The sequence below is a fragment of the Symsagittifera roscoffensis genome, chromosome 4 (assembly GCF_963678635.1).
Source record: "Symsagittifera roscoffensis chromosome 4, txSymRosc1.1, whole genome shotgun sequence".
NCBI classification, from domain to species: Eukaryota; Metazoa; Xenacoelomorpha; order Acoela; family Convolutidae; genus Symsagittifera; species Symsagittifera roscoffensis.
The window spans coordinates 28,616,996-28,628,047 of NC_087065.1; the positions used below are offsets into that span (position 1 = coordinate 28,616,996).

The 11,052-nt window shown below is 34.8% G+C and overlaps 1 protein-coding gene across 1 annotated transcript; it reads left to right on the forward strand.

The window, feature by feature from the left end:
• The first annotated feature begins 1,934 nt into the window (after nt 1-1,934).
• LOC134844089 (mitochondrial 2-oxoglutarate/malate carrier protein-like) lies at nt 1,935-3,800 on the forward strand. The gene has a single exon (XM_063860564.1). It carries the CDS (start codon nt 2,483-2,485, stop codon nt 3,401-3,403), a length of 921 nt encoding a protein of 306 aa, XP_063716634.1. The 5' UTR covers nt 1,935-2,482; the 3' UTR covers nt 3,404-3,800.
• Nucleotides 3,801-11,052: the final 7,252 nt, after the last annotated feature.

Sequence of the window (11,052 nt, forward strand, 5' to 3'; positions counted from 1 at the left end):
CTATTTTCCTTCGGCAAAAGTGGTTACCAATACCTCGTCATGTACGACTGTTGCCATCTTCTCGGCTTCCAAGAAAAATCAGAGTCGACAATTGGTCATGTTTTTTATCACACGATTTTAGTTTTTTTTTTGTAAAAAATTATTATCGAAATTATTTTTTGTAAATTAGAAGATCATAAATCAAATGGACTCGTATAGAGACTTGTATCTGCCGTAGAATCCAAACGTCTCGCCATCTCATACGATTCACCCAAATCGTCTTTAAACTCTTCAATCGAAAAAATTATTTGGAACTAACGAATAACCCAACAACCTTCCATCGGATGTACCGTTCGAAAAAGAATTTTTCAACCGCACAGCCAATACTAGGTGGAAAAACCTGATTTCTATTGATAATCGTTCAGATTAAGGACAATCGATCTTGTCGGATCATCGGGCAAGGAACTGGTAGCTCCATGAAGGGACACAGGACGGATACGCAGACGCACACATGGATCTTTCTTCAGACTCAGAAGCGAGCCTCCCTCTGGCCAAGACCTCCTTAGGAAACCGGACAACCCCGATCCCTGCCGCCCAACGTAGACGACCATCACAAGTGAAACTGACCACCGAAGGTAATCTCTGTAGAAAAAAAAATCGGAAAAATGGAGACCCGTATTTTAATCCCGTGTAGGAGGCAATCGTTGATTCCTCGGAACTGAGTTACTTTTGAAAATGGACACATTTTACGAAAATCAGATCTAGCGATCAAATGGAAAATACTTCCGGGCCCTCCAAAAATTCTTGCTAATCCACCACCCATGGGTACCGATCGTGAAAACATGCTAAGGAAAAAGGAAAATGTCGCCACCCAAGAAGGAAATCCGGACGGACACCCTTAAGAAGACGACCTCTGGCAACACGATGCCGTCGCTTGAAACCACGCAGATCCCACTGGAAATAGTAATCATTCCAGACTCGCCACAGAAATCATCAGCTCCTCTTCTTCGTCTTCGTTAAATTTCAATTCTTGGAACGGCTTGATTGATGATTACTTCAAGGATGTTTCGAACAACAACGCTCCGATCTGTCAAGGGGCTGCTCATTCCGTTTCCCTGACGTCAACTTCGTGGAATTCTTCCAATGGGAAAACCACGACTCGATTCAGTAGCGATAAAGATCAGGACTCTATGAACGAAATCTCTTCAACAGTTGACCAAGACGCGTGGGACACTAGATGAATTTGATGCAACATTCAATTAAAACTTCAAGAACCTTAATGAACTCCATTTTTGATTTTCATCTTTAACGTCATAACCATTTAAAGCTTTTTTTGCCTTTTTACATTGCCCTTTTATTTTATTTATGTGTACATTTAGGTGTACATTTGGTAGTGTAGATTGTTTTATTCTCTCTGTATTATTAGTGTAGATAAGGTAAATTCTGTAAACTTCACCCATTTGTACAAATTTGTACTTACCAACCTCAAGTTGTAGATACTTAATTTCGTTCTGTTCATTTCAATTTGTTTTGTGCAGTTTGTAAATTTTGTTCATTCTACTTTGAAGGGGGAAATGGGTGTATATAGTTAAGTTTAGTGAAATGTAAATTCTATTTTTTCCCGTTGGTGAATGTTGTGAGTTGTTCATTTTGTTTGATATATTGCCCTTTGGTATTGATTAGATACCTGCCAACGGGTTGGCTGGGAGGAAGTCAGGAGTTCAAAAAATCACATTAGAGCCTTAATAACAATAAAGTCGTTTACTGAAGAGCTATTTTATAAAAGGCGGCAAAAAATAGACTGAAAATTTTTTTGCCATCTGAGCGAGCTCCCCTGTCTGCTAATGATGCATAAAAACTCATTTTACTTTTGATAACGCTTGCTTGTCGCATGCGTAAGTATGGTTGATTAGTTTCAGGGAATGTAATAAAAAATTGTTAAAAAAATTTAAATTCCCGTATCGTGTCCCACAAATGAAAAATAGAGTATACGGGTCTCTGCAGACTATTTTTTCGTCATTTTTATCTCGGAGGCTACTTGAGACATTGTTCAGGATAAATAGTGAAATCGGTGGCCTGTTCCGTTTCCTTCATCAACAGATCTTTTCTAAGTCATGACCACTCGTTATACATGGCTATATATTACGACCAGATATGCTTATTAACGAACATAAATTGTAATTTTCCGACTAGAATAAGCTCATGAATCAAATTGAATAGGAATCGTAGACGAGAAGGAGATAGAGTGGGCTCATTCATATGACACATTCGAACTACAGTTCATAAAATTCAAATTCAAAATCATTCAAATATATTTCTGCGAACAAAACACGATTAGTCTATTCAATCTGTCGAATATCCAAATTTCAAGTATGTTCAAGGTGACGCTGATTGACATATCAAATTCATAAAACCAATCAGGTCTTCAAAGTTCGTTGCATATACTTGGCAATTCGTTGGTTTTAATTTACGGTTGACTTTCAGATTGTTCAGCTGATCGAAGATGCCTGAAGAAGTGCCTAAGACTACCAAGTTCATGCTTAGCAGTTTATCAGGTTGTATGGCTACAGTAATTGTTCAGCCCATGGACCTGGTCAAAAACAGAATGCAGGTGTCAGGGGAAGGTGGAGGAGCCAAGACTCACAAATCTTCTTTTCACGCCATCAGAAATATTCTTGCCAACGAGGGATTTCTAGCATTCTACAACGGACTTGGAGCTGGGTTACTTAGACAAGTTATGTACACGGGAACGCGTTTGGGCATCTACACTTCGTTGTTTAGTCACTTCACAAAAAATGGCAAACCGCCTGGATTCGCTGAGAAAATGGGAATCGCCGCAACGGCGGGATCTATTGGTGCTTTTGTTGGAACACCGGCCGAGTTGTGTCTAATCCGAATGACAACTGATAAAAGTCTTCCAGAAACCGAGAGACGGAACTACAAAAACGTTTTCGATGCCATATTTCGAGTGACTCGTGAGGAGGGTGTCACAACCTTATGGCGTGGATGCGGGCCGACAGTCGGCCGAGCTGTTGTCGTGAACATAGCTCAACTCGTGTCATATTCCCAATGTAAAGAGATGCTGATCAAGAAAACAGATGTTTTTAAAGAGGGAATTTTGACTCATTTCGTAGCCAGTATGATTTCTGCACTGGTCACTACAGTTGCATCGCTGCCTGTAGATATTGCCAAAACTAGACTTCAGAAAATGAAAATAGTTGACGGAGTTCCAGAGTACAAAGGATTCGTTGACGTCTTCTCTAGAATAGTGAAAAAAGAGGGCGTGTTTGCTCTCTGGAAAGGATTCACGCCTTACTATGCGCGACTGGGACCTCACACGGTGCTGACCTTCATATTTCTGGAACAGCTTCTGAACGTGTACAAGAAAGCAAAGGGCATTGAGTCAAAGTCAGCCAGCTTATAATGAACTGAAATATATAATTGTAAACATTGATTCCGATTTTACTAAAAAAGTACATTGAGAAATCTCGGAAACCAGTTTCATTTATCTTGTTAATTCACTTGCATAATTTTTTAGGTCAAAATTTTTTAGTTAAACAAAACACTGAATCCCTTTTTTACAGGGCCTTAGGTCAGTGCATTTCAAGTAATTAGTTTTGGCAGCAATAATTGGTTTGTCCAGATTATCTCTATTTGTGAAAAATGAATCTATCGAAAATAAAGACTAATCTTTAATAAAGTTGCTGATTTCTGTAAATTATGACTATTCGGTTAAACTGTGGCCTGGTGCTACTCGGAATTTTATTATCACCTTAAATTGTTTTAAATTTAAGATATACGGAAGAAATGTTGAAAACTTGCAGTTGTTCATTATCAATGACGTGATAAAAATTTCTGAATATTTCAGAAAGAAGTGAATGTGTGTTTCACTCACAGTACTTTCATTGTTTAAAAGAAGTTATAACCCTCTGATTGGTTTTATAAAATGATAACTAAGGCTGTTTTTATTGGGACCGCTATGTCAAGTGAATCATCGAGCAACTAATTTCGAGTATCACCATCAACTGATAGAAATAAGATGATTCGCCGCCCCAATTTTCCTAATCCAAAAAAGTTCGACAGATAAACATTCAAATCAAAACAGCAGATAATCATCGTTGTACAATGAAACTTAATAGGCAGTGCAAAATTCAAAGAAAGTGTATAACTAAGTCTAAACATAAACTGTGTTTGTTCATCGGATCACTAGTAAAGTGGCCAAGAACTTTGGTGCAAGATGAGTTTATTGGCGCAAGATTAGACTGGGGTTCAAAAGAGGTGTCATTTTGCAGCTCTTTAAGCCGTGGTTCGGATCCCAAATATTGAATTTTGAAAGTTTTTTAGGTGACGAGAAAAATGGTTGTGAATTTATTGCTATTCACTCAAATTTGGCTAAGTGGATAATTTCTCTCTGTTTTCTTATTCAACTGTTTCAAGTTGTAAAACAACAAAAATTCATTAAATTGCGTTAAAAATTTAGGATAATCAATCTGCGGGTCTATCGGCTGCAGACTTCTACGCTTTAGAAAGCAACGATATTTTTCGGTTTACCTAGTTGATTGCAATGTCATTTGTGGTTAGAACTGCCATTTTTGGCCGGAACATTCTTTGCTACCTGTGCAGATGCTATAAGACTCTATTTGAGTCCCGAAAAAAGATCATTGCAGATTGTGAAATGGGATGGGAAGTTCGAAAATGTTTGTATTCTCACTGGTGTCAGCAGAAAAAATATTGATCAATGAGGTTATTCTTCAATGTTGATAAACGAAAAAATCTAAGTGTGTGCGTTGTTTTTTGTTTTTATTTCCCTATAAAGTGCTCTAACGTTCTGTTCTTTTTTATAAAACGTTCTAGCAGTAAACGATTTTTTTCAGCTCAGTTGGCTATGTATTATATCTTATATGAGTGTTATATTTTTTTATACAGCAAGGATTTTTGAAACTCTTACTGAAAAGTGTTTTGTTTTCTGTACATCTTTACTATACGCTGACGAAGCTGTAATTAGGTTATTTTTAATGATGAAAAACGTACATAACGAACACCAAAATGCATTGAACAAAACAGCGAAATGGTTAAAGCAAAACAAGCTAATATTAGCAAATAAAACAAAAACATTAATCGAAAAAAATTAAACCCCCAAGATATCTTGCAATTTACTTAGATGTACTGCTAAACTTCGATGAACACGATGTTTTCGGAAAAAAAGTCCCGAATTTTTGCGGACTAATCTCTGTGTTACCAAAGTTTCTCTCGACTACGCACTTTGTAACACCTCAAAAAAAATTCGAGCCACCTATATTATAAAATGGTGTTTTGGCTTAGGCATCCACTGATAATTAAGTGATTTATATGGTAAAGCTCATTTTTGAGCATTTTTAAAAGCACGTAAATACCAATCATTCTGAAGTCAAAAGTTGGAATACAGACCTGTATTTGCTATGGAGCTCCATTTGTATGAGCTAGTGAAAACAGTGTCGTAAGTTCTCAGATGTCAAACGAGCCCTACTCAACTTTTGATCAAACACTTTACTGATAATCATCAACAAAATTTTAGAGTTACGCATTACAGAAAAAAATTACCAACACGCGCACAAAAACTGAAATGATTCAATTGTTGTCAGGCTACGAAAAATTAAATCATTATCCTAAAATCTCAGACTTGTGTCAAAAATATGAAGTCGCGCTCCCAGCAAGTACGTACATTCCTTGATAGTCTTTAGACTACTACATTCTGGATAACGAAGAGCTCTGAATATTTTCCAAAAAACAACTAACGTCTCGTAACGGTTCTTTTTCTTAATTAAGTTAAGGTTTTTGATGCTAACAGTTAAGATTTTTGATGCTCAATAAAATCATTTTGAATTGATGGTTGGGCTACAATTGCCTTACAACAAGCAATGGAGCAGTCATTTTACGGTCTGTTTGAATATTTTATTGGCGCAAAACGTGAGCCCTCGCTATCTTGATTTGGAATTCTCTTGTACTCTTTCAAAAGGCGATTCGCTACTAACACATCTGCGTAATCGTTTAGTTAGTTCATTATAGGGGTGGCAATTTGTTACTAGGTACCAAAAGTGCAATAGTTAAAAAGATCCTTGGTTTTATATAGGCTGCGACACGAAAAAAAGTAAGATGATCCGAACTTAATTTTATCAAGAAACTTTTTGAAGATAAAATAGTTTTGCAATTGAAAAAAAACATAGTTTTTTTTTCGTTGAAATTCAAAAATTAAAGAATAGTTCTTTCACATTTCTGGTCTTCATAAAGTAGTTAACTATTTTTCAACTTTCATGAGTCTTACTTCGGGTATCAAATTCATATCTCATTGATCAACCATGAAAGTATCTGTTATATGTGCTGTTTTCAAGATAAAGATATATTACTCGATTTCAAAAAACTTTAACCGCAAGTGTACACATAAACGAAAAATATACTAAGGTTAGTTTTCGAGTTTTCTTTAGCAAAAAAAAACTTAAATTTAGGACTTCGTGCGACGGAAACCACGCGTTGTGACGTCTTAAGCTTACATTGCTGATTTACACAAGCAAAGCACAGTGTATTGTTACGAAGAAAATTTTTTAAACTTAGTCGCAAATAATAGTGCTCATCTGGTGGCACTTTCGATATTTCAATTTAATTTTATTTAAGTTTATTTAAGCATAATCAATTTGATGGCATATGTTGCTGCTTTAGTGTTGGCTTCTGTTAGGTCATATTTGAAAAAAAAACGTGTAACATGAAAATGTATGGGAATTGTTATTGTTTTTTTTTCGCTTTTTTGCGCGGCTTTGGAAAATTTCTGGCTGCTCTTCTATTTGCGTACAGTACAGACTTCGCTATTTTCTTTTCATTTTACCTCATGTTCTACGGTCTTCAAAATTTTTAGCAGTTTTTTTTGGTTTGATTTTTTATTTTCTTAAATATTGAATGCACAAACCTGAGATGATAGTTTCAATCAAAATAAGAAACCTTGAGGATCTCTTCTTTTTCAGTAGTTATTCCCTAAACGCGGTAGAATAAATTATGGCCTTAAAGAAGTCCATTTTAGAGCTCTGTTTTGCATTTTTCTTGCTTGTGTTCGCGAAGCACAGCTTCGCCTCTGTGTTTAAACTACCCAAACACAACAAGTTAAACTCGAAAATCAAAACGTTTTTTTTTTCAGATTGGTTTGATTTCATACAAAACATGAAGACACAACTTGCTTAAAATGGTAACAAAAAAGTTTATTTTGTGATGAAATTATTATAGTGGTGAGATTTATTTTGCGAACTTGGGGCCTAACAATTTACCCTAAGGACAATGATTTTGTGTTTTTTTATTCAATCATAAACTACGCTGAACCTTTTTTGCAATTGCTGACAAAAGTTTTTCACAGCAAGCCTGTTATGTAGCTCAACAATGTGAAAGTATCTTCTTCTCATTTTTGTATAATTAAACTTAATTTGCTTTGATAGCCACAAAAAGATCATTTTTAATACATAAAACACCAATTATATAAATAAAAACGAATAAAATCTTTTTGTGCCCACTTTTGGAGATTACGCTCATCTTGAAATTTGTTGGGATACATAAGAAACGTGCTGTTTGTTTTTTCAGTAATTGAACAAACACTTTGGCGTAACTTTTTATTCAAAAATAAAAGCCAAAAATAATAGTTTTTTTGGCCAAATTAAGAGCCAGAATTTTGCAAAATAAGTTCAATTTTTATGAAAATTAAGTTAAAGTATCTGAAATTCCAGGCAAGTTTTATCTGCGTCATATTTTGGCTGAAATCCACCCAATTTGAGAAAAAAGTGTTTTACTTTTCAAGTTTTACTCGTTTTGCTTGGAAGATTTTAGTCAGCACTACGGGTTGCCGCTACGCTATTGAAGTATATCACCGATCGATCTTACAATCGCAGACGTGCTTGACCACCTGTTGGCATTGTTTTAAAATTTGTTTAATTATGATTATCATTTCAACAAAATCTGTAGAAAAAAATCAGTTGACGCAAATGCTGATCGAAAAACTACACCAAGAATATTGCGCTTAAACTCATCATTTTGAATATCTTCTCCGCGAAAGATGTGAGCAATACATAATTCTGTAATTCCAGTTGGAATGTGACGAGGAAACTTTTGAGCAACGGTACTTCTGCTAAAAGAATAAAAAACAAAATTTCAGAAAAAAAAAGTTAGTGATTTTTAAAGAGTGCCGAACAAAATTTTTCGAGGTCTTTAAGATTTTCGAAAGTGAATTGCTTTCAAACTAATGACCAGAAGCTATTAGAAAAAACAATTAGCTGGTACACTGACAGAAATAAAAACGACACATAATAAGATGAAAATCATCCCAAAGCTTCCGAAAAAAAAGAATTGTCCAAACAAAGCTGATCCTAATCGAACTCTTATTTCTGAGTCTTGATAGATGCCATAGAAAAGCTGGAAAACAATCAAGTTAGTAATTCAACCTCGTTCTGTATATTCTCAAAGGGTTCTGACTATAAAATCGTCAAATTTAGAACAAACATTGTAGAGTGTTACTTATAAAAAAAAACAAATGGTTTGTAACAAATACTGAAAATCGAAAGCTGAAAACATAATCGAAACACTGAACGGGTCACAAAGCACAAGAAAAACCTACATATTCACGCATTATCGCTAATGCAAAACAGAGCATTTTATTCGCTCCATGTGAGCGTATTTATCATTTTTTGTTTTAATGATCCATCGGCAATTTCTGTTCCGACCGTTGGAAATGGAGAGGAACTTTTTGTTTTGGGTGCGTTTTATTTTTTTTGTTTTCGTATACCACCCAAAATTTATACCACAAAAATTCTACACCGCCCACAACATTGTATACCACAAACATTTATTGGATTAAATTGAGTCATATATCGTATTAAAGCACTTTTAATCATAATTTGCTCAAAATTTGTAAGTTTTGAAAAAGTTTCAGTGTCGAGAAAAACCGGTCTGAAATCTTTTGTCTGACTACAAGCGAGTGGTGCGATCAAGCTAGGAAAATTTGATTTAATGAAAAATAAAGTAAGCTTGTTTTAGCGCTTCCTAGGCAATCAAATTTTTTTTAGAAAAAAAAAGAAAAGTAAAAATTCTTGTGCAAAAAAAGTCGCTTCCTAGGCAATCAAATTTTTCGAGAAAAATGAAAAAAAAAAGCAAAAATTCTTGTGCAAAAAATTTTAAAAATGTTTTAGATAGATGGGTTGTTTTTGTATTAAGATTTTTTCTACTTGTTAGTGTGGTTCTTGAGCCACAACACTAATAGAATTAACCCTAATTTGAAGGGGACAAAAAGAATATTATAAAAAGCTTTTAATGAATGGGGTCGGAGCATTCTGTGTTATTGCACAGCAAACAAAAATCCTTGTTGCACCAGCGGATTTAGGAAATTTAGTGGGCAGGGGCGCTCCTTTTTCAGGGATTTGCCCCCTGCCGACCCAAAGGGTCCCCCTTTGTACTATTTTGAGATATCCATTGTCGAAATTTTCGACAAAATCGAAATTTGAAAACCCACCCCCTCGAGAAAATCCTATATCCGCCTCTGCCTTGTTGCCTTATATTTTGTATCCAACGACTGATTATAAAATGGTACGCAATCTCTTTCTCTGGTTCTGCCTGCGTATAGTTTTTTTCGGAATTGCTTAGGTAGGGATTTCAACAGTTCAAGAAGACCAGTATTCAACATTCCATCAAATGATACCAAACCTGAAAATGAGAGAACCTCTCGAAAAAATAACCAACCAGGGCAACCGACAAGCTTCAAAATGAGGCGGATGAACTTAGTTTGTGAAAAATATTAAAAGGAGAGTTCCGTTTTTGAAAAATATTAAAAGTTTGTGAAAAATATTAAAAGGAGAGTTAAGTATGATTGTAAGGTATTTGAATCGTCAAAACAAGAAAATTCGTCAAGTGCAGCGGCCACCAACCCTTAATCGGCAAAAGTTGAAGGTCAATGAAAAACGACTTTGAGCTAAATAAAGATAAAAAGCACGGAAAAATGAATGTTGCTTGAAAATTTCAACATTTCCATTTTCGGTGTATACAGGAGACTGATAAAACGTCTAAAGTCTATGACAAAAATTTTGATTTTTTAGAAAAAATTGAAAAAAACTAAAAAAACTAAAAAGAGAAATTCCTAAAAATTTTGAAAAGCGAGAATACGGATAAAAGCCAAAAGTGCCCAATAATTTTGCTGCAGCCATTTCTAAAAAAAAGTTATCATCAAAGAAGGAAAGAGTTTTCGAAGCTTCTAGAAAATGTTTAGTACGTATTATGAACTTTATCGTGCAAAATTAAGTTTTAAAAAATATCATTAAAGTGAACCTAAAAACAGAGTGAAAAACGTTGTTTGTGTTAGAATATATACGACCAAAACAGAGTGACTATCAAAAAAAGCAGTTGAAAATTTGATTGCAACTTTCAAGCAAAGCAACTAATCAAATTAGAGAAAAATCAGTCGGGAAGGACAGGCAATAAATACCAACTCAAAACTTGATACTTCGGGGTTATACTTTGAACAATCAAATTTTTGCTTTTTCCATTATAAATTTATGCAAATCAATGACTGTTTAAATTGATAATACAATCTGGTAAATTTTTCCCAATATCTTGTAGTTTATGTCATATTGGTTGTAGCTAGAACTTTCTTTTCAAAAGCGCTACCAGTTTTTAACATATATAAACACTATGCTCAAAAAAAAATAAAATTTGAGTTTTTTAACATCAATCTGATCTTTTGACTGTTTCCTTGATCACCATTTAACCTAGCCATTATTGGTGATATTTTTACTCAACTATATGATTACACTTCTACAACTAATTGTGCTGTTAAGAATTCGACCTTTCTTTTATTATTTGTTGGAGGTGAACAAAGCTTTCGTACTCACGCTTTGATCAAATGCAGGATCAAATCAGTTAGCATCATGACACCTCCTCTCATTTTGTATCGCTTTTCATTTTCTTCTCTAAAAGCAAGACTTGTTTTTGGATAACCATCAGTATTCCGAAAAGAAAATTTAAAAAATCAAACCCTGTCATCAACATTTTACCTGTCTCCTTGGATTCCATCGTGAT